Here is a 25,041-nt window from a genome sequence, read left to right as displayed (position 1 = left end):
AGTCATGTAAAAGAACAGGTAACAAAAAAGTGATATTTTATTGTGAGTTTCAACTCTAGTGAGGTTGATATTATGGAGCAATAATAAATTGAAAGACTTCAAATGAACACCCGAAAATGGTTTGAAAGAATAATTGCATGAAAGAAAAAAATGCAACTCCATTTTGTATTTTCTGGGAAATTTTGTGCTGAAATTAAAGCAATAAAAGCAGTTCTTTATTTGGGGTATTACTGCTGGCTGCCCCTTGAGAATCTCAGGTACTGTTCTTTTTTGTCTATCAACCAAATTAAAGCATCACCTTTTTGTTAACTGCTCAGGAAGAATAACAAAAGAAGCATTAAGCCTTAAAAGCTGTCAGTAAATTATCTTTTTTTTTTTTTTTGGTTGGTTGGTTGCTTTTTTTTTTATTTTTTGAGGGGAGAACAAAGTGGTAGGGTCAGCTGTCTATTGGCATTTTATTTTTCCTTTTTACAGCTTCTAATATGTCAGGTTTCTAGTCAACCAGAACACAGATGTCACATCCTCTGCCATGCACACCTTGAAATTCATAGAAATAAAAAGTCATTTAATTGCTGGATATAAATATAGCTCTTCTTCAGATATATTACTTCCTTGAAGTTCTTACGGTCAAATACTTCTTCTGATTGCTGCCATATTAAGCACAACACTTGAATTACTGAAACATCTCTATAAATTCTGGGATGGAGATTTAAGGTAATTCTGACATTAATTAATTCTGATCCTATGCTTTGCACTTGCTCCCTTTCTTTAACTAAAAATTACTGTCTGTATGAATGATACCTTATGAATGATTTTCTTTATCTCTACTGAAGTTGTAGTTACATCAGATCATTATTTGAAAGTCTAGGTCACAGCTTAAGAATAGAGCAGAAGATTGTAAATGGCAAACCCTATACATTCTAATTACTTTGTTATATCTACATCATAGGATTTAAAGACCTTAAGCAGTACCCGTGTTGGTTGCAACATCTGTTTTGTGAGAGACTTTTCCAACAGGTGAATTCAAACCTGGTATAAATATGCAGAATTCTACCTGATGCAGTTTGCTTAGAGGTAGGTCCAGATCAGTTTTTTCCTATGATAAATTTCTCATTTTATGACATACAGTATTATTTGCTGTGGTGTCACACAAAATGGTGATAAAAAGCACTATAAAAGTACAAAAACCACATTTTGACTGAAGAGTGCCTGTGTTCAAAGGATGTGTACAGCTTTTTGGTGAAAGGTGTGCGAGCCATTGAGAAAATCTCTGTTAACCCTTAGAGAAAGAGCTTTCTTAGATATCTGAGAGTTGTTCTGTTTGGGAAATAACTATACTGTGTATATTTTATCTCATTGGTCCAAAAATAAATAAAACCCACACAGGCTGATAAAAGTTGCTGTGAACCAAGCAAACAGGTGAAGATGTGGGAAATTCTGCCACTGATAAAACACACATCATGAATTTTCATAGCATGGTGGCTTTGTGCTCCTTGATAGAAGAGTTTTACTTCTGCTCTATGGATTTTGTCTTAAAGCACAATTTATGACTCCCAAGAACTTATGATTCCCACCATGAAGAATGTTTCTCTACCTGGACTGGCAGCTCTTGATATTTCTTGTGTTAACACCTCCCTGTGTGTATCACAGCTCCCCTGCCCAGCAGACATTAAATAACAACACACACAGTGCAAACAAATGTGCAGCATTATCACCACTTCTTACTGCAGAGTTAGCAAACAAAAAGAAGAAAACATGCAATTTTCAAACAGCTTAATGAAGGGGAGCAAGTTAAAAAAATATAAATGCAACAGCTGGGTAGAAAAGCAGATAAATCCCCACACATTGCCAGGGAGCAAGGTGTGTGCCAGTCTGTGCCAGGCTGTCCCAGGAGAGAAGAAAACCAGCAATTATTCAGGTGCACACAGAAATAAAGCAGTATTTCTCCCTCACCCAATTACAGCAGTAAATAACCTATTTTAAGAATTCTGTTTCTGTTCAGAGCCTTAAACTTTCTCCTATGGTTAAAAACTGCCCTCACAAACCCAGGAAGGAGAGACAAAATAAGTTCCAATTTGAAACACCTGAGCATGTTCCTTCCAAGGTGAGTATTCTTACTGAATTCTGTGGGCTACTTATGTGTTTAAATCTGTACTCCAGTATTTTGATAAATTGAAGTGTGGGCCATTCAAAGTTAAATTAATAGTTTCTATTCCAGTAAACTCTATGTGGTTGGAAAAAGAAAGTTAAAACCATGCAGCAAACATTTTTAATAAATGCATTTAAAGCTTATGCAACACAACTTTTAACAGTAAAAATTTGTGATTCCAACAATTATTTTCAAGGGGATGTAGCTTTAATTTTGCCTGCTATTCAGAATGGGATTGGGAGGACAGTGGGTATTTTTTTAAAATTTGGCTTCAGTTGCCTGAAGTGAGGCCCTTATGAAACTTCCAAAGTGCTATTAAGGTCCCAGTCCTTGTGCAATTTGGAACTGGAACTCCTGAGATGCTGTAAAGCAGGCACAAGCTGAGGGAGGCTTGAGGAAAATGTTACTTTGTCAATTGATCCAAAACAAGCAACAAAAGAATCACAGTCCAGACACTGTTCAGAAAAGGCTCAACACAGTAACTTTCTTATATAAATTAACTCCTATGCTAGTAAAGAAAAATGCAATAATTAATAGCTTTAAAGGAAATAATCAATATTTAGAAAATAGATCATTGTTGTCAGGGGAGACATTTAAAGCATGTGGCTTTCTTTTAGCAAATAAGAGAGGGGTTTTTTGGTTACTAAATATTTAATCAGAACAGATAAAAAAATCTCTGCAAAATCTCCTTCAAGCCACTGGAGGATGAGTACTTCTCCATCAAAATAAATAGTTAAGCTGTAATGTAGCTTATCTAAGCCACACTAATAAGCTATTAAGCTGGTAATACAATTCAAATCCTAGCAAGTGTAAATGAGGGAGACAGCTTGAATCCTTATTGAATACTAAGATTATTAATTTGTTTATGGAAACCTGACTATAAAATTATTTAAACTATGCACATTGGAACATTAATATGCATAAAAAGAACTAGCATTTCAAAAATTACTAATTAGGTAAGCATAATATCCTCTGTTGTAAGGTTAAGTATTTCCATATGAAAGTAATGTAAACATTGTTTATATATTCTGTAAAAAACTAAGGAAACTGTGATGAAGGTATGAACAACCTGACTCAGAGCACTGTGTTATGTCCTGCTTGGTCAGCTGCATTGACTGACTAGCTTATTTTTCAAGTTGTTATTTTCTGCAAATACCAAGCTACTCCACCAACCGAATTCATTGTCTAGTGTAGCTGTCAGTCCTGAAACCATATTTTCCAATGCTTATCTAAAATGTCTTACTCCTAAAAATCCTTAGATATAGACCAGAATTATCAAACCCTTTTGGGGGTACAGGAACAACTGGAAATAGGGTCACTACATAAGTGACTGTTCAGCCATCCTCTTTGTTAGGGAAGATCAGTCCGCAGCTCAGCACAATTAGCATGAGACAGGAGCAGAGCTTGAGCAGAAAGATGGGTCAGGTTCGGGAGGAGAACATTCAGATTGTCTGGTTTTGATGATTTGTTCTATAAAATTTTTAGAGAACTGGCCAAAGCTTGTTATTAACAAGTATCCTCGACAGCCTGTGCAGAAAGGTGAAGTCCTATGAGACTGCAAAAGGACAAAGCTTATTGAGGAGGAGGACAGAGAGAATTACAGCCCTGCTGCTTTACCAGCAAATCCCAGAGCAACCTGGGATATATACAAGTTATTTCAGAGCACTGGGAAGATAACAGGGAGACAAGCAGCAGCCTCTCTGGACTTATCAAGAACAAATCCTGTCAAATGTAAATGGAGTCGGTTCGAGCGGAGCGGTCACCGCAGCGCCCGGGCCGCAGCCGGCGCGGAGGCAGCAGAGGGAGCCGGAGCGGCACCGAACGCGCTGCAGGAGGGGAACGGGGCTGGGGGCCATGGAGGGGCACGGACAGGATTTAGGAACGGGGCTGGGGGCATGGAGGAGCACGGACAGGATTTAGGAACGGGGCTGGGGGCATGGAGGGGCACGGACAGGATTTAGGAACAGGGCTGGGAGCATGGAGGGGCACGGACAGCCCTGAGGAACGGGGCTGGGGGGATGAAGGAGCACGGACAGGATGCAGGGGCAGAATATCATGGTCAAGCTGCTTGAGACCCTGACGAATTTTCAGTTCAGTTAGCATCACCAGTTACTTCTGCTCGTAATAGAGCTTTTGGCCATACGTGAAGTGTGAAAGTTAACGAAAATTGTAGCCAGGATTCCTCCTGTACCCTCCGATGACGATGTGAGAAGTTGTTAGTTACGAGAAATTCAAATACTTCACTTTTGCAGAAGCAAATGAATAGAAGGCCAAAGAACAGAGGTTATCTATCTGCTCTCTGTTAGCTGATTTACAGATCTTGTACCTTAGTTCTAGTAAGAGATAGCAGAAAATTCCCCAGACGACTGGTAAAATAAAAATCGATTTTTAAAAGTCAGCCGTAGGTAATCCCACTTGAGAAAACAGGTTCTTTGCAGTATGGGAAATGATAGGATTAGTGTTTATGCTTTTCATCCGACCCTGCTTCGGTCTCAACAGAACTTTAAAGTAATCATCTGCGAATTTCACTTGTGAAACAGTAAACAAGCAGCAAACAGTGAGCTGATGTTACGCAGGACTGTCCCTTCCCGGCTGTCTGCCCGAGCCGGGGCTGCGCTCGGTCCCGCGGGGCTCCTCTGCCCCGTCACTGGCACCGGCCGCGCGGGCGGGAGGCCCGGCAGCCCCGGAGCGCCCCTCGGGCACTTCAGTAACGCGCTGCTCCCGTTTCACGCCAGCGGCCGGGGCGCAGCGCCGCTCCCCGTGCCCCGGCAGCTCGGCACAGCCCGGCCGCCGCCGCCCCGCCCGGGGGATGGGGCTGGGGCTCAGCCTGACCCGGCGGGTCGCTGCAGCTCCAGCCCCGACCCCACTCCCGGCCCCGGCCCCGGCCCCGCTGTCCCGGCCCGGCCGCGCCCCCTCAGCCCGTCCCGCCGGGCCCGCGCGCTGAGGGCGGGCGGCGCCCCCTGGCGGTCACGCGGCGGCGCGGCAGCGGCTCCGCCCCGGCCCGGCCCCGCCCGCCCGTTGCCCGGGGAACGCGGGCCGGGAGCAGCAGGGCGGCCGCTGCCTCCATCCCTCCATCCCTCCTTCCTTCCTTCCCTCCCTGCCGCCGCCAGCAGCGGAGCGGCGCCCGCACCCGCACGCCCCGCCGCCATGCCCCGAGCCTCCCCGCTCCTGCTGCTGCTGCTGCTCGCCCTGGCCGAGCGCCGCGCCTGCCTTCCCGCGCCGGCCAGCGCCGCGCCCCCCGGCCGGGACCCCTGCCTCAGCCAGCCCTGCCGCAACAACGGCACCTGCTCGCCGCTGCCGCCGCCCCGCCGCCTCCAGCTGATCCTGCCCCAGCCCCCGGTCGGCTACAGCTGCACCTGCCCCCCGGGGGTCACCGGCGACTCCTGCCAGGTAAGGGACGCGCCTCAGCGCCGCCCGCCCGCTGCGCGTCCTTGTGCCCGTCCCTGCCCTTGGGTGTCCCCGCGCTCTGCGGGGACAGAGCCAATGTTCCCCCCGCTCCCGCCTCACCCCTGCCCCGCTCCGCATCCCGCCCTTCCCGCTGCCCGGCGCCGGCCCTGCCGCCCTGGCCGGTCCCGGTCCCTGGCGGGCGGTGTCGCGTCCCCCCCGCGCCGCTCGGCCGCTCCCCCCGCCGGCTCCGTTCCCGGCCGCCGCGGGCACCCGGGGCTGCGGCGGTCCCGGCGCTTCCCGGGCTTCCTCAGGGGCTGCCGGCCCTGCGGGCTGCGAGCCGCGACCACGGGCGGCCGATGGAGCGCTTGGGGCTCCGGGCTCGGTCGGGGTGCGGGAGGATGGGGCTGAGCTCAGCCGGTGCCTGCCAGGTTAATGTCTGTACTTCGGCCCCCCCGCCGCCCAGACCTCGCAGGTTATTTAACACTGACTTACTGGAAGGTGAAAAGGATGGTCCTTGGAAGCGGATGATCCATTGCATTGAATGCTAGTCCTTAAATCGTGTCTCCAGTAGTCATTTTCATAGGCTAGGAGTGCTCGCTCCCACGTTTCGGGTGCCTTTTGAATTGATCTTGAATTCTGAAAGATTGGAATGCTCAAAGTAGGGATAATGATCTAAAATACAGAGAAGCAGTAAGCAATATCTTTCTAATGTGCTTGGTCATATTGGGACCTAAGTTAATATAATAGTTGAATTTAATTATTGTAACATGAAATAGTACTTTTTCTTTTTTTTTTTTCTTTTGTCTCTAGTCAATTAAGGATCTTTGCTATCATGTTAAGAAATTCACAAACACTCAGTTCTGTCTATTTCCAGATAAGGACAAGCAGGTGCAGGTACACAGAGGTTTGTGTCGTGCATGTGTATATGCTAGGGTACTTTCTGTGACAGTGGTGCACAAAAGGCTCTGTGGATTGATGACCATTTGTCAGTGCTCTTGCTTGTAAGTGCATTTGACATAGAAGCAAATGACTTCAAGTAATTTCAGTCAGCGTTTTAGTCTTTATTTTCTTGTTCCTTTGTCATGTTGTATCTGAACCATACTGCTGAATAGATAAAAGGGATAATGCGTTTACTGAAGACTTAATGTGTAGTGGAGTGTAAGAGTCATTGTAAAGCAGGAGCACTATGCACAGAGTTCTCTGCTTCCCTTGAAATGCCTCAGCTGGTTCAATGTAACAATGAAAGTGAAAATATTTACACTAATGAGATTCTGTAAAATCAGAGAGATGAAAGTGGATTAAATAGATTTCTCTTTGGCTATTTTAGATCTTGTCTTAGGAGTTTACTGTTTCTATCTCTACAAGGAGAGAAAGAGAGCGCTGTGTGTTTGCTTCTGCACGTTGCTGTTAGACTTAAGTGTCTGAGATCGATGACTGAAAGATTAATGACCCTTTTGAAGACCTAGTAAAATGTAACACTTGCTGCCATCACACCTCCTGTGAAGTGTTGTGCCTGGGGAACTGGGTTTAATTGTTTTTCTAATAAAAGACATAGGCAATGTTTTCAGAGCAGTTATGCATTCTATTAACTAATAACAGGAGGCTCATGGTGTTACACATTTTGTTTCTTTTTATAAAACAGTGAGTAATGACCCCTGCAAGGAATACTGATAAAGAAACGAGTGCCTCTTCTAGCTATCACATCAGCAGTAGAAGTGCGGATACCAGGTAGTTCTGGAAAGTTAATATGGTTTTGAAATGTAACTTTAACTGGAGACCAGGCAGGGTTTTTTAAAGGTGTAATATAAACACAGTACACCCATCTTTGAGGTTTTGTTCATTTTATCAAAATAGGGAATAAATAAATGTTGTATAAATGCCTTGTGTTGCTCTGTCATTCAGATACCTCAGAGATGTATCAGGTTTCATTCAGATACCTTAACAGATGCCTAATGGCTTAAACTGCCACAAAGAAAGGTCATGTTTTCTAATTCAGTGACAGCAAATAACTATAATGATTTAAAAATAACTCTAAGGATTTTTTTTTGTCATGTGCCATTACAGGTTATGAGAAAACTATTGGCTAAATCAGGGTGGTATCACTGGGATATATCTAGATATGGGTTTTTGTCTTAATGCTGCAGTTGTTACTGAACAGTTGGACTCACAGAAGGAAATGCCAGGAAGGAAAGAAAGAATAGGAATTATTGTCCTTAAATACTCAGATCATGGAAAGTAAGTTTGGATTTTTGGAATTTATGGTAGAGCTGGAGTTCTTTGGGAACTCCAGCTTCCCTAAAAGGATAGAATTACTTTCATGTTGCTTCTTGTAGTGAAGGCAGCATTTCAATGATTCTGCTCAGATGTGTCAAGATTTTAGAATGAAGACAAAATGTTCTCAATGTGCCTGTGAGTCAGCTGGGCATGGTGAAGTTGATAATGCAGAAAGATTGCTGAGAGTCAAACCTGGAGACTGCACATCAATTTTACCCCTGAAGATTTTACTGTAACTGGTTTTGATGCATCTGTGGATGCTAGTGCTGGCATGGGAAAAGAATAAAACTGACATCACATGAGATACTTCTAAAAGTCTAGAGCTTTCCTATCACCAGGTGCTGTATTTTACTGGGGCAAGCCAATTCCATGATTTCATGTTATAATTGCTTTATAATTACTCATTATTTATTTAACAACAGAAATTACAGGTCCTTCTAGTGCATCCATCCCATGAATTATGCATTTGTATATAGCTCACATTATTTATGGTTTGAATATACTTTGCTTTGGAAACTTCAGGTTTTTTTTATTATGGGTTGTCTGCTCCCCCTTTGTGGGACATTGCTCTAATTTACCTCCATTTGTTTTCATGGTTCTGAATTTTTTCCCCACTTGTCTTTACAATACTTCTAGTCTGTAAGGGAGACATAGAATTACTGTGTTGAAGTATCTTAAACTTTGGTCTGAGCAAGGAAATCACATGTATTCCCAAGGAAATTGTACAAAAATTATAGTGAATTCAACTGCCTTTTTTCTGTGGGAATTTGAAATTGACCATTTCTCAGGTTTACACTGAGAGAATTTGATGAAATAAACTGAAATGAACAGATACTAAAGTTCCATTAACTTTATAATCCCTAAATTTTTGTGTTTTACTTTTAAAAACAATCTTTATTTTTAAATGACTAAGGTAATCACTAGTCTGTTATGTTTAATGATGTATAGAACCAATAATATTGTTTTTCTTGACCCAGAAAGTTGTATGTAAAAATTATTCTTTCTTAGTGCCTCATGAAATAATTTTAGAGACATAAGGCACAAAGTAAGTAGATAGGAAATGAAAAACCTTCATGATCAACTTGAGAATTTGCTTAAAAATACAGAATTGAAACTTAGCTAATTGCATTGAGTTGCATGATATTTATTTGATCCCATGCTAGTGCTAATTTTGTTAAAAGGCTATCACATGAAGAAATATTAAATTATGAATGTATTTTAAAATACTGTCATACATGCTTTTAGTTGCTTGTCTTGCTTGTATTTTTAATTTAATTCTTTCCCTTCTCTTTTGGCTGATAATTTTCTCACGTTCTTTTTACTTTGCTGCTTTTTAATATATTTTTAGTTATTTTATAGATTGTCGGTAATGAAAACTAGAAAACAAGTGGTGTCCAAGCACACTGAAGCAGCAGTCTGACTTTGCAGCAGTTCCCTTCCATCCAGTCCGATTAGTGATGACTGACTGTTCCACTTTGACCGTGGCGTGGTAGCCACTGGTGCAGGGCATTTTTGAGATGGTATTCAAGTTACTCTTTTAGTAGCGAAGAGATCTCTCTGGTCTTGGGGATGATTTGTTGTGTTTACTCTACTGGTTGTATTTCCACACCTAGAACAGAAAATAATTTTTAGACATAACTGTGGACATTTTCTTTATAATGGAATTCGAGAAGGATATAGCCTGAGTTTAAAAAAGTCAAGGAAGGAACTGATATTATAAAAACTGGACAATAGATTACATTTTAAATTTTGTTCTTATAATTATTTTTAGAATTTTTAAAGTTATTTTTTATTTCCCTCCTGAATTTCTGCCTGATTGTTCTTCTTCATTCCCTCTCTTTTGTTTTGTACTTTTGAATGCCACATGAATTTATTCTCGTCTTTGATCATAGTATTTGAATGTTTGTAGACTTTAGTGCAGGGATTTCAGGATTTTTTGTCCTTTGACCTCTGCTTTTGTATTTTTATCTTGTGTTGGGTTTTTGCTTCTTTATTCTTTGAATTTTTTTTTGTCTCAGTAGATTTCTAGTAATCTGTTTAGTGCTGGATGCAGAAATCCAGACTTAACAATCTGCTGCAGGAAGAAGGGTTGTTGTTTCTTGGCTCACTGGTCTAATACTTCAGCATGAGCAGTGTGAATTTCATTGGCCAGGTTATTTCAGGTTGCACTGGACAGTGCTGTGTAAAAGGACATCCTTTAATCTAGCTGCTAAATCACCTTGGTGTCAGTATCCTGATTAATTCCTCACATGATCCTGTTTTCTATTAAGCGCTGACATCCCTTGTGAACAGTCTCTAGTCCTTAAATTAATAATGAATTCTCTAATATATTTAAAATGCTATTTTTCCCATTCTCTACTCATTAATGAAGGCTATATACTTAGATTATGTGGTTATTGTGACTCAAATGTTTTGTGATGTGACCACTGTGTTTGCTCTTTTACCTTTAATAATGGTAACATGTAGAGTTAGCAAATGCCTCGAATTTCTTTTTTTATTTGTACATTTTCTTTTTTTGTTTGTCCTTAGCCTGAGTTCTGAGGTACCATGTTGTTTCCTGCTTACTAGCTCTGCTCACTCTTGCAGTACTTTCAGGAAGCAGAATTTAAATATTTGCACTGATGAATATACTATGTAGGAGAAGAGGCTGTGAGAGCTCAGTTGTTTTACTTGGAGGCCACAAAGGGAGATCCAAGTGCCCTTCTCAGCCACATAATGGGTGGTCATAGAGAACAGGAGCAAGAATTTTCCCAGATGTAATCAGTGAAAGGAGAGGGGACACCACACATGCTATAGTAGGGGAAGTCCCAGAAATCTAAGGAAAAAATTCCTTGCAATGATGGTGGCCAAACACTGGAATAGGCATTTAGAACAGCTGTAGGACCTTCATCCTTGGAGATTCTGGGCCTGAGTGCCCAAAACCCCAAGCACTGTGACCTGAGCAGGGCTTGGAGCAGAGAACTCCCTCAGGGTCCTTCCAGTCTAAACCAGTCTGTATGTACACACCCCTGTATTTTTTTTCTCCCCATTAGATTTTGCATTTGCCTATTAGTCTTGTCCTGTTCCTGCCTCCCCTTTGCTGGAAATCTGAATTATTTCCCTGTTGTTATATTTGTTTATCAAGTTTAGACTGTACCTGGATGCTGACAAACTTCTTGCCATGCAAGCAGGCAATGTCACTGTTAGATATCTGAAAAATGAATTCCAGGACACTTAGTTTACATCTCCTTTAGTCAGAAATGACCATATTCACATTGCACAGTCATTGCTGAGGTTTTTGTCAATTTACAGTTGTGTGTCACATGGAACTTATGGGTGTAATTTGTTTTCTGTGAGTTCCTGTGGTCTGCACGTGCAGTGTTGTTCAGGCACCTCATGAGCTCTGATCCCCAGGGTGGCAGTGGAGCTGGTGAAGTTCTGCAGTGTGGCAATGTGTGGTATATAAATAAATAAATAAATAAATAAATAGGAGAACTAGTTTCTTCACCCAATTTATTTTAGTTGTTAGAACATCTGGTTTCTCTGAGTGTAGTAGAAATGTATTTCCAGTCAGAAATTTAAGCTTTTAAAATTAACATCTTGCCTTGAAGCGTATAATGTGAAAATATCTAAGAGACTACTCAGCAGTTTCCTAAGCAGTCAATAAAAAGTTGTGCTGTGATTTTTGTGATGGGATCTAAACAAATTTATTGTAAATATCTGTAGAATAAAACTGGAATGATGTAATAGCCCTAACTATCACAGTTATATGAGAGGTTTTTATTTAGGTATCATCTATGCACTGATCTTTGGAATCTTTGTATTGTCTTTTCCAATATCTCAAAAGGCTCTCTTTAAATTTATTAAAATAGTTCATTTTAAAGGCTAGTCAGGTCATTACATATAGTGCAAGCTATTAAGTTCTGAAAAATTCCATCATATAAATGAAAGTTTCATGTGTTGCTTTCAATACAATAATTTTTTTATGATTAAAGATTGCAAAAAGCTGGATCAGGTGTAAAATAATAGAATAATAGTGGAAGATATGCTATGCTAAGGTGCTTCAGCTTTTCACATGTTGTATTTTATTGCAGTTTATGCTCTTTGATCTAAGAGAATCTGTTTGCAATCATATCTGCTTAAAAACCATCATTGTTTTACTTTCCTTTGAAATAATCTAACTTGATGTTGTCATGTGTACATTATGGAGCTCTGGAACTCATCTTTAGTGGAGCAGGTTCCCAGTGGAAGAGGAGTTGAATGCCTTGGTTCAGTGTTACAGGAGTAGCAGTAATTTCAGTAATGTCAGAAGTGGCATTTTGCAGGATCTTGGTTGATCATGGGGTCATGAGTCTAGAAATCTTAGAAGATGATTAATTAAAATTAAAATTCTGTTTTAATAGGCAGATATGGGTCTGCTGAAAACAGTGTCCACTTGACCACAAACATATATTTGTTGGTTTTTGGTTTTGCGGTTGCTTTTGGTGTTCTCACAGCTCACTCTGTACTTGTTAAATATCAAACTCCCATGATATTTTGTGTTACATTTGTGTTCCAGTTAATCCCATATCTTAATTGAGTGGTAAAAAATAATTCTGCTAGTTTTCATTTTCTGTCTTTCAATGTAATTGCATTCCCCTGTTGTATTTTTTCCCTTTAAAAATGAGTTATTACACTCTTCCCTCTGTGTGCATTTAGTGAATATTTTTCTTTTTGCAGTGCTCTTTCTGAACTGAGTAAGTCAGTTAATGATATTCCTGTTTGTTGGTTAATCTAAAAAAGGTTTAGTGCAATGCTAAATCCCATTTTTATGTATGCTGGGAGGTTACCTGTTCTCTTGACAACTGTACTAGAAGAAAGGCTTCAATAATATTAAATTTTTTTTACATACTTTTGGTTGATGTGGTAAGCTGAGCTCAGCAGCCTGCCCAGTGGTATGGTGATCCCCAAATTTCCAGTGCACCAGCATCAGTTGAAAGCACATTTTTTGGCAAAAGTAGGGCTAATTGTGTTAAAATTTCTTAGTGGCATTTAAGTCAAAATCTGAAGGTAAAAACAGTTTATTATGTGCATTTGACACTGTAGAGCATTGTTAATTAAGAATCTTGTATTGTTTTTTAAGGAAAAGAAGTAGTTTATTCAGCTTTGTGTTTCTGTATAGTTTTTCCAATTTATACATTACTGGAATGATGTAAAATCCAAAATAAACATTCTCTGGAGCGAAAATATTCATTTTTCAATATGAATTCACAAAACATAAATTGTAATTGTGTTATTAGGAAAAAAATCTTGAACTGTGATTCAGTTGTAATTTTCCAACAGTTTTGTAACAAGCGAAAGGTACATCAAAATAAACATTGAGAAAGTAATGTTTGCTTGATCAGAAAACTCTTTAATTTTTCCATTGGCTGAGTGTAGTCTCTTACAAAGAAGCACTCAGGCACTCAAAAGCTGATTTGTGTGCTGCATATGGATCCTATTTGAGCTAAGCAGTACATATCACTGCCCTATATTATTTTTCAAGTTGACCTTCGTATGCTTTATTATAATACAGGCTGTGACAAATATAATGTATTTTTAATATTATATTCTGGTGTAAACCCTGAAAAAGTAGCTGTAAATTCTATAGAAAGGTCTGGAATTGATACATAGTGGCTAGGAATGGGGATATCAGGATTTGGTGCTTGCAATTCTCACTGCCTTGCTGAGTCACACTGGGCAAAAACTCATAGAACCTTCTTACTTCCATTTCTCCTCTGTAAATTCAGTTAATCCTGGGTTTTCAAAAGGTTAATTTGTGAATAAATATAAAGGCTCTAAGACTGCTGAGTGAGAAGTACTTTATAAGGAAGCATAGTATTGAAATGCCAGATTCTGAATTACACATCAGTGATCCTATCAGGATATATTTAAATTCTAATGAAAAAAACCTTCTTATTAAAGAAAAAAAATCAACCACTTGGACTATTTTTATATCTGGCAAATATTCAGTCTAGCAGTTTACAGATGAATTTAGTTTCATAATGTTCTTTCCCACTGGAAACAGGGCAATATATCAATGACCAGTGTTTCAAAGACTTCTGTAGCAAAGGTGTTTGTGAACAAGGTGCTCTTGAATAAGGTATGAACAGAATTCCAATTGACAGTGAAAGTGGGGTTGTTTTACTGAGATAAGACCACTGACTGTTAGTGATTTTGAGAACTTTGTTGTACCTCATGTATTGTCAGTTTGAGAAGACTTTGGGGTAGCTGTAGGAACAATAGCTATAAAGAAAGTAACGAGATAGGGTTCCTATTCTTTCCAACAAGCCTCTCTTTCAGGCAGGTAGCCCTTATCTGGTCCTTTGTGCTGCATCTAATAAAGCTGAAGCTTGTTCACACAAGTGTACAAGAGGAGGAATAACTTCACTCAACCATGCCTATTCTGAATAAATAACTAAAGTCTGATTCTTTGGGAGGAATATCCATAAGTTTTGGTGGGTGTATGTGGTGGAATCTTCACTGAACCTGAGTGTTCAACATGCAATTTAAAGGTGTGCAGATAAAGTCACAAGAGAGCAAAATGTTGTTCCCTTCTATGAACAAATAGTGCTTGGTTCCCTGAAATCACATTGGGGTAACTTTATTTACAAGATAGAGAAGGCAGAAAGAGAGCACCCTGAGAAAGATCAGTAGCAGATATGGAAAGATTTGTGTAATGTGGGATGGACGTCATGTTCACTTTTACACAAACAGGAAGAGTCCAAAGGTAATCTTGTGACAAGGACAATCCCTTAAAAAACCAGTATCAGTGAGGCAGTTAAATTCTTTTGGGCTTCAGCTATTAATTAAATCATGTGGCTAAGGAATATAAATGGACAATTTTTTGTAATTTTCCAGACTTGGTATGTTGCTTTGATCTCCCTTTGAAATATTTATTGGTTGTGTTTGTCCATAAGGACAGTAGCTATCACCAAGAACCACAATGACAATTCTTCAGTTTCTTATTCAGCCTTAATGATTTGTGCATTCAATTCAGCAAATCTTTAAAAATTAATGCAAATTTTATTTTTATTTTTGCTTTAAAGGTGATGTATGGTTTCTTCTGCTGAAGAAATTAAGCAAATTGTGAAATACCTTTATCAAAATCAAATTAGTGAATGAATTTCTGTAATGGTGAGCCAAAACAAATTTTTTAGGTTTCTTACACACCTAGCAGTCTATTAATAACTTGTGATTAACTATATACTTATACTTCTATTGTAATCTAACTTTCAGGCAAATGTAACCGTTTTCAGACAAACTGAACATTAAACAGAAAGAAGAAGGCTATGTAAAAGTCTAATAATAGTTTATGAGCTAAATGCATTTTGTGTTGAGATTTCTAATTTTGCTGTCTGGTCACAAGAGAGTTTTCTGGCATTTATTGTGATTATGGAACACCAAGGTTGTGTTCTGGTATGTGGGGATCTGAGAAACTTTCTCATTTGAGAATGTCTTTGAATTTCAGGGAGTTGGGTTACATGAGGTTTACTGACATGGGCAGGGTCTGTAAGATCAGATACTTGATTAATTCTTTTTAAGGCTACAGTGTACTGTGTGATGATGGCATATGTGACAACTGAAGAAAATGGTGTTGAGTCCCCTGGGAAATTAACATGTTTAATTGAAGGAAGGACAAATTGACTTAATTTACATGACTGTAATAGATTCTAATGTTAAAATTTGTCTAATTATTGCCTTTTAAAAGTAATGGAAAGGTACCGAGCTGATGTTACAGAAATTCTGGTTAATCTTTCTGAGGATTTGTGGGGACCTGGCTTGTACAGAGGATTTTAAAAATATGGAACATCTTTAGAAGGGTGCTTGGGACTTGACTGTGATATCACTTAAAGCTGATGTAAACTCATAGTAATTTTTTTGTCTATGAAAATATTAACTGTAAGTTTAGAAATTGTTATTTCAGTAACCATTTGAGCTTTAGTTTCTTGGAATGTACCAAAGAAATTCTCTAAGGTGAAAGAACGCAGGAACAAGGTCAGCTGTGCTGTTTGATTCCAAAACACCTTTCTCCCCAGTTAAACATCTTCCCCTGCAATCATCAAATGTCATAATTTTATTTTCTGTAGGTGAGTGAGAAAGGATGGATCATTAGTTACAGTGATTCTACCTTTTCACAAAGGCCTGCTTAAGAACAGCAGGAGAGATCTGCCGCTAGTTTGCTCTCGGATTGTCAAGTCCTGCTGGCTGCAGTTCGTAGCAAACCAGGGTATGGTCCAAACCTTGCTGGTTTTCATTTAGGAACATGGAGGCTTTTCTGTTAATGTAACATATTTGTGAGTGATTTAACCATGTTTTATGTTTACATGAGACATAATGTAAATCATCATACTAATCAATTGAAGGATACTCTGGAATGACAGCTGTGCTAACAAACCTTAGTATGTGACACACAGCAAATGCAAATGTAGCATCTTAGTTATTTTTGCATGATGTATGTGCTTTTCACTTTGTAATGAGTTCTGCAGCATCTTCCAGGTTCAGATTTCTAGTTCTGAGGACATTTTTCTTTTCCAAGATACATTTGCATCCAGCTGCATTCTGTATTCTCAGATTTCCTAAGCTCCTTGCCTACGGTGTGGAAGTTCACCCCACTTGGAGGTGGGGCCTTTCCTGCCAGCAGCTGTTGAGTTGTGAGAGCTGCTGGCTGGCAGAGGCTTCTGGCAGTGAGCAGGGCAGTTCTGTGAAGTCTTGAGAACTTCAAGTTACCCTGGCACTCTTATGGTTTTGAAATCCTCCTCTCTGATTCGGAGAGTGGGGCTGCAGCTGAGGGCTTCAAGGGGCAGCATTCCCTGATCTTGGAGCAGAACATTAGTGCTGCAGTAGGGAGGCAAAGTGTCTGTCAGAAACACATCTGTGATTTGGCCTCCTCTGATCAGAGGTGCCAGCACAAAACCCATTTTAATCAATGAATTGTCATTTTCTGATAACCCCTATGTTCAGCTAGAAGTTTCTATCACTTGTGGTGTCTGGAGAGAAAAGTTTTTGAGTATTTAATGGTGTATTGATTTATATGCTAAACTTGCCATTACCTGATCCAATTTTGGAGATAACTGTAAAATTGTTGAGTACCAGTTGCTGATCTGCACAGTTTATTTTTCCCAGTCTCTTTAAAATAACAGAGATGAGGTTTTCTGTTTTTCAAGGGAATTGTAAAGGTGTAAGGTTGATTGCTGATCAAGCTGAGCTGATGAAACTGGTATCCCTCATTTTGGAAGAATTTGCTTTCTTTCTAAAGACAATCATGTCAACCCAGAGGGAACCAAAGTGTATGTAGGGATGTTCCAAGTGCAGAAACTAATTTGCAGTCATTCTACTCCAATTATGGATGAGTAGAATAACAAGTCATTCATAGTCCCTTTAAACCTCATGGAGTAAGTGGGATGAAGATGAGTGTGGAGCAAACACATAATACTGTGTTTGCCTTTCTTTAGTTAAGACATGAAATACAGGAAGCTTTGGGGGAAAAAAAAAAGGACAAAAGTTAAACTTTATGAATGAATTTTAAGCTTGTATAACAGATAAGCTGAAATATTTGCTGTAAATATTCATCATAGAATGAGAAAATCAATACATTCAGGCTTAATGACAAAGCACTTGTGTCTGTGCTCTGGAGTCTGACAGTTACAGAAGCTTTGATTTCATGTACAGAATCTGCTCTGAGCAAGGGAAGTTTGCATTGCTGTGTTGGATGGTTTGGAAAGGGAGAGCTGGGCTGGGGCCCTGCTCTGGCATCCACTCCCACAGCAGTGCTGCTCCTGAGCACAAAGCTGCCCTTGCCTTTGACTTTCACAGGGTGAGGAATACTTTTGAGGATGCTAGCTAGATGAGTAAATATGTACTTCAAACGACCATTAGAAGGCAATCTATTTGAAATATTCTCTAGGTATGTTTTTCTGGTTTTCCTCTACCTTTATCAGAATAACATCTGTTCGATTCCCAGTTTGTTTGATGCTTTGGCATCTGTTCTCTGCAGTTGCAGGAATGTAATTTCTGTAGCTTCTGGTGCTGTCTTTTAACTGTGAGTTGCATAAATAAAGTTAGCTGCCAAAAATAGTTTTTATTTTCTTCTTAGACAAAGAGGATTTAGATTCTGAAAAAGTCTGATAGCTTATTTTCTTGCTTGACTCGCATTTCAATGGCATTGTGGGATTTGCCTTTTAGTACTGACAGTTCTTTAGGTATAACTAAAAGGATAGTTGGTTTGAATTTTCTGTGTCTCAGCCAGGTGAATTCACATAATATATCAGAGAATTTGACTGCTGGCCTTTCCTCTAGCACCTGCCTGTATTCCAGGTCTGAATAAATGTATTAATGATGCTGCATAGTGTTCCAGGTGTCCTTAGCACTCTCACAGGTATGAAAGGATTATGAAATTTTCTGGTCCTATTATAATACTATATACCATTGTTCATGTGGATACAGCAACGCACATTATTTTTAGCCATCTGTATGGATTTTTGAATTTTGCTTCTTTGAAGGCCAGCATTCTCCTTTAGTACAGAAACAGACATAGTTAGACATCTGCCATAGGATTTCACATGAATAGAAATATTAAGAACTAATTTTTGTCATTACGGTATGAATTGGGATATACAAGAAGCAGATAATTTAGAGAAAAAAATAGGTTTTGTTGCTGATGAGTTTCCAAATATAATAATATTTATTCTCATTACCTTTTTTTTTGTAGCAAATCTGATTTGCGTTTCCATAGTGAATTCTAGAGAATTAACTAGAGTGATCCAGTTAGTTTTCACTAACCCCTATTAAACAAATTATGGACTTATAGGTAAAATATTTTTGCTCAGCATAAATAACCTCAGCAGTGACTTACCAGCTAGAAATAATCCCTACATATTAGTTCTGAAAAATTTAGTGATACTTGCTCAATGTTTGACAAATTTAGTAGATTTCCCTGTTTCTGAATATCTTCTTAACCATGACTTTCACTTATGACTTTCACTTATGACTTTCACTTATGAACATTAAGTAATACTGTTATTTTAGAATGTATTTAGGTCTTTAGCCTTTTTAGATCTCATTTCTGCTTTGGTCAATAACTAATGTGGAGGTCATGTGCCTTTTTGCTGTCATATTGCATAGTCATCTACATCAGTTTGGAAGTGTGAGTGGATTGCATCCCTTCTTATTGCAGATCGAGCAGAGGATTCTTCTAGAAAAGAAGTTTCTCTAAAATTCCTTTTTGTGAAATGTGTTGGGAGTCAGTCTTTGTAATTCTTCACAGCTGATCATTTTTGATTTTATTTGTAAGATTGAATTTCTGAGGGACTAAGTCCTTCAATGAGTTTTTCCAGTTGTAATTACAGTTTCACAATTGTTTTACTGTTCCTGTTTATTCTGGAAGGATGTTTCTGGAGCAAGTAGATGGCTCCTACCACCAAGCTAGCTGAGAATGGGAATTGTATTTAAAAATCCTATGAAGCACAGAGGCATCATTCTGAACAAATTTGTTTTCAAGATTTCACTATGAAATTAAAAATGCTTTCTGGAAAATCAGATGACAAAAGGACTCTTAATAGTGCTGCAATTCATCTTCCTGTTTTGTTTCAACTAATTAGACCAGATAGCAACTTTCTTATTTTTCTACACTTGTGATAACTCAGTGCAGATTGATAGTGTAAGTAAAATCTGAGATTCCATTTTTGTATGGGTTTTGGAATAGATTTAGAATAATCTATTGTTGAAGCTGTGTAACAATAACTTCTTTCTAGCAACATTTAAAATAATCATCTACCGTGATGCATTTGAGCTTAGCAGTTGAATTGGACTCCCATCATTTATATACATGCAGATATACCCAGTGGTGTGGCAAGTGTGGTTTAATTTTTTCACAGTGGATTGTGATGCTGCTGACAGTCTTCAAGAAGCTCATTTCCCCAGGTACTCTGAAATGGCTTGAATAGAGCAGTGCAGCTCAGAGGCCTTGCTCTGAAACCTTGAATCATTTGCTATGCTGTATAGATGTGGTACGCACAGTTTGTTCTAGGTGCCCTTGGGTTTTGTGCTTTTTAAAATTTTTTTAAAATGTTTTCATTGTGTATCGCTATAGGGTCAGTTCTATGTTGGATTCTGTGTGAAGATAAAATATTTGATATGATTCAAGATGAATGAAGAAAGAAAGAAATAAGAGTCTGTTTTGCAGGCATATTAAAATTCCTAATTAAAGACTGTTTCATTGCACTCAGCTGATTGTGCATCGGATCAATAGACTGCAATAGGGATTAATATCTGCAAGACCACATTATTGGTCAATTCAGATAAAATAATTCTGGCTACAAATAATTAATAGATGTAAGAAAAAAATCCTGTCCTCACCCTGCTTATTCTTCCTTGTCTTCTGTCTGATCTGTTAACATTGTTGTTTTTTGATCTAAAGGTTTGGAAATGTGATGTTGCAAGGCTTGATTTATAATCTGCCCCTAGAAATTTTCTCACAATTTTCTGCAGGATCAAAAGTTTCTGTATGTCTATAATGTTGGAATAACATATACTCACGTTTCACTTTGGAAATCTCTTGATCATATAAGAAAAATATAGATCTTCAGACTACAAAATGGACTCTGTATTTTTCATTCCAAATATTGCCAACTTTCTTGTACAATTTAACAATATGGTGACCTTTTAGAGCTTATAGAGGTCTTCTTCAGAGCTGATAGGTACTGTAGCTTTTTACTTGCTGATACTAATTTACTTTCCATATTGTCCCTATCAGATTTATTCTAGAAGTGTTTTAGTAATAAATCTCCAGCAATCTGGTGATTTTGGTGCTATGTTTAGTTGTGCCAAAGTCTTAATTTTGTATCCCTTTGTATTTAGGCCTTCATTTTGTCCCCCTTTTATTTTTCCTTTTACCAGTTTACCTTGTTACAGGACGTTATTCTGGTGAATTATTTGTTTAGTTTGTCTTAATTTCTGTAGAGTGGTTCTGAATCCCTGAAAGTGTTCCTTTGTGTGGACTACAACCTTACGGAATTCTCAGTAATGGTTAAAACTCCTCTTATTATGATGAAACCTTTTTACTCAGTAGTAATAAGCACACCAAATACAAATTCTATTTTTCACTTTATTGCAGGGTTTTTGTTTGTGCATCTGTGAAACTGCAAAGGTCTGCTTTCTTCTCCTAACTTCCTCCTTCCCTTGTACAATTTGAGGAAGTTCTGTACAGAAAAACTGAAGGCTGAAACTGTAGTGGAACACTTTTGGACAAAATCTTTCTCCTGCTAGTAGTCACTTTCCATTATCTGTTATTGGGGAAATAGCATACTCCACATGGAAGAAAGCTCCAGGGTACTGATGAGGATCATGTGGAGTCACCTACATTTGTCTGCGTAGAGCTGAGCTTTATTTAGAATGGTTAATGCTGATCAGGAGCTAACAAAGCTCCTGACTCCCTGCCAGCTCCATGCACAATTACCCTGGTCCCTGGAGTGTGGTGCTGAGGCACTGCAGCTGACTGGTAATGCAGCATCATGCCACAATTAACCCTGCTGAGCCAGCTCCAATGTTTTCCCCATCTGTAGTCTGCTTATTTTCCACCCTAAAAAATCTGCTAACAACTGAAAGCTGAATGTAGTCATCAAATTGTCCACATGGAATTCTATTGTTTTATGTGAATAAAATGAGCCAGTTCTGATTCTGTGTCTTAGAATTTTCACAGAATGCTCTTTACTAATTACAGTAACCTACAGATGCAGAAATCTTTTCCTGCTCATTTTTCCCTGGCTGCCAGGTCAGCTCTCTATAAATGCTGATGCACATCCAGCTTTCTCCCAGCTGTTTGCCTACAAATTGCAAATCAATATTTGATCGTCAGCCAATTGCCTTTCCTGGACTTGGTTGAAGTGAAGAATTTTTTTCTTTTACAAACAATATATGTATAAATAATCATTTATTTACAAGTAATAATTGACATTTCTTGGAAGTAAGAAATTGTGTTTATTATTTGTAATAATGGCTGTTTCTCCTTGCTACTCTGGCTCCCATGCAAAGACAGCCTTCTGTAACTTGGTCTGATGGAGAGAATGAGCCTTCTCCAGGAGACTCTCCCCACAGGACAGTGTGCATTGTCTGAAAGAAGCCAGGCTTGGTGCATGTTGGCTCTACCAGCTTCATGGTTGGTGCATCAGAGACACGGTGTCTGTGCTCTTATCTCCATTCCTCTGCAATTTAAATTCAGGTGTCTGGGATGCTGAAGGACAAAATCAGATAGTTCATCTGAAAAAAGGAACTATCATATAGATTCACAAAGTTTATCCTTCCATCTGTTTTTCAATTAACAATGAGAAATACCTCATAACTTTTAAACAAAATATGCAAAATTTAGGAACCAGAATATGTATATGTAAGATGTAACTATTTAGACAAAGAACTTTGCAAAATGGGTTGGCATTTTTAACAAAATGTTTTGAACTTGATGTAATAGCTGCAGTAATAAAAAAATATTCCAGTAGTTATCAGAATGTCATCTCTTCTTTAGGAAAGCATATGAAATCTAAAAGTCAAAAATCCAATTCAGCACATTTTTAAAATCAGTGTTTTGAAAACCGTAGAGTTTTGCAACTGATGTGTTTTGGTTTATACACCAGTCACTGTCAGGTCCTTTAACTGTTTCCCCTTGGTGTCAGTTCAGGCCAGCTGGTAAGACCAGTAAAAGTGTTCAATGATACCAGTTTTGAGGCTGGTGCCCTGAGAGTCTTTTAGATATTTATCTAGCAAAATTACCCTCACATTTCAGTAACTTTAAGTGTCCATGAGTGCTGAAGTGTCCTAATTAATTTGCCTTCTTAGAATTAATATAAAAAGATCCTGTTTCATTCTGAATATGGGTAACTAATTAGTTACAAGTACTTATGTTTATCTGGCTTCTAAAATTAATATTTTCATATTATATATAATTTATATAATAATATTGTTGTTGCAATACAGTGAAAAGCACTGAGTGATAAGCATTGTTATGTTTTTCTTGTACCATAATTCAACTCTGTTTCCTAGAAATTCAGAAATATCTTATTCCTGTAAAAAGTATAATGTTTTATCTATGTTTCCATTTTGCATGTACGTGTCATTCTTAAAGTAAAAGTAGTTTTTTGGTTGGTGGAAATAGAACCATATGATGGTAAAAAGTGAAAAAACCAATTTGATTTCTCAAGAGAAATGCTTCTTCACTAGACACATAAATGGATACTATATATTCTTATCTAAGTTACTTAGGGGAAATTATTGGTGCCGTCTTAACTGAATGGTTGAATGCTTAGTTGATTTTTTAAAGAATGAAATAAAATTTCTCAGTTGTAATCCATCATATGAAAGAATTGCTTATAAATGCTCTGGTTCTATAGACATCCACAAAGTAAGTGTTCTTGCTGTTTTGAAATATGCTTGAAAATTAATGCCATATTGATAGTCCAAAAGTATAAAAGTGATACCTGTTAAACCCTAGGATCATAGGCATGTTTGACATGGTTTCTTTTTTCAGAAGACACACTGAATGGTTTCAGACTGCATGAGTCCAGTTGAGAATCATTGCTTTATTTCACTAGATTTTCCTGGGTTCTAAAAGGATGGAAACTAAGCAGCACCTCTGGCTCTTAATTGCTCAAATCATTCATGCATTAAACAATGCACATGCAAAGCAATTAAATGCTGTCAGTGTGAAGTCTGTTTATACAGTTTTGTTGTAAGACCTGGAGAAATAGTTAAAATAGCAATATCTAATAATAGAGAATGTATAATAGAAAGACTTAATAGTGTGGAACAATTCTTTCTGCAGAGGGTTTTGCAGAGGGCACACAGACTATCTCAGTGCCTGAGGTACTAAGGTTGCTGAACACCAATCTCGAGCGGCTGCTGTGGCTTTTTGCAGCCACGCCTTTATTCGAAGATCAGCCCGGCTGTGGCCCTTGGTGCTGCCCCAGCAGGGATGGGATGGGATGGGATGGGATGGGATGGGATGGGATGAGATGGGATGGGATGGGGTGGGATGGGATGGGTGGGATGGGATGGGATGGGATGGGATGGGATGGGATGGGATGGGATGGGATTCCCAGGGCCTAGGGCCGGTGCCTGGGTGGGCTCCCAGCCGAGCTGCCCTCCAGCCCAGGCAGGGCAGGTGTTGCTCGGTGGCATCAGCGCTGTCCCTGTCCCTGTCCCTGTCCCTGTCCTGCTGATGCTCAGCCGCTGTGCCGGGGGAGCCGTGGGACAAAAGCCCCGCGCTCAGGGGCACAATTCAGTGATGGACAAAAGCCTTCAGCCCGGGAAATGCTTCCATCCATAGCACAAACCCTCACTGCAATGCCATCTGCATCCTTTCTTTCTTGCTCCTGCAGAATCCTCACCTCATTGTTTGTGTTTTATTGCTGTTTGAGATGTGTACAGTCAGTAAAGTAAATTTATTGCCACCTCTTATGTTAAAATTAAGCAGAGAAAGGTTTATAAAATTAGGAATTACGGAGTCAGGCCTGGAGGTTTTCTGTGTTGTTTCTGAGTAGGAGGAAACAAGTGTATTTTGCCAAGTATCTTTAATTGTTACCAGTAGGTCATTCTGAAAAAATGTTACCAGTAGGTCATTCTGATATTTTTGCAGGCAAGGAAAGAAATAAGATACTATTTTCCTGTTACAAATGGGTGAATCATTGGGATTTAAAACGTTTAACAACTTAATTTTCAATCTGCTGATTTTAACAACAGAAATTTTTGGCATATGCTTGACATTGTGCAGAGATAGTTTATTTCAGTCTTCTATTTACATGATGATCTCTTGCAGTAAAGAAAGGGAGGGAGGGGGAATGAAAAAGGAGAAAGAAGGATGAAAGTTCACTTAGAGAAAGGGCTTGCTTTGCTTACTGTATTACTGCAGTGGATGGTAGCACTCAGGTTGGATGAGGATGAAATTTTAGTTTAAGAAATGATATTGTCAGCTAGAACTCAAATAATTGATTAATTTCTGCAACATACCTTGCATGTGTCTCTGCATCTGTGTTCAAAGTGAGTAAAAATTATTTGTGACTTTATATTCAGGTTTACTTTTATCAGATGAAATACAAAATTTCTTCTTTGGGCTGGAATGCTGTCCAACTTCCTTTTCACATTATCTGAATTCTGTGCTGCCAGCAAGGGTGAGTTGTTCTGCTGGATTGCACAATTTCAGGGAATAGTGATAGTTTCTCTTCAAAACCATCAACCATTTCAAATTA

General features: G+C 39.0%; 1 protein-coding gene across 1 annotated transcript in view; it reads left to right on the top strand.

Moving 5' to 3' along the window:
* The first annotated feature begins 5,151 nt into the window (after positions 1-5,151).
* The window catches only part of DNER (delta/notch like EGF repeat containing), a 107,907-nt gene continuing 88,017 nt past the window's right edge, over positions 5,152-25,041 (top strand). The window contains exon 1 of the mRNA XM_071437573.1: positions 5,152-5,539. Coding sequence (XP_071293674.1) covers positions 5,297-5,539 — 243 coding nt within the window. The 5' untranslated portion in view covers positions 5,152-5,296. The remainder of the gene's footprint in view (positions 5,540-25,041) is intronic.

Source organism: Agelaius tricolor, unplaced genomic scaffold, assembly GCF_023055355.1.
Source record: "Agelaius tricolor isolate 1412-34295 unplaced genomic scaffold, bAgeTri1.0.p SCAF_12, whole genome shotgun sequence".
In the NCBI taxonomy this organism is placed as follows: Eukaryota; Metazoa; Chordata; class Aves; order Passeriformes; family Icteridae; genus Agelaius; species Agelaius tricolor.
This window is presented reverse-complemented; position numbering and strand designations above follow the sequence as displayed.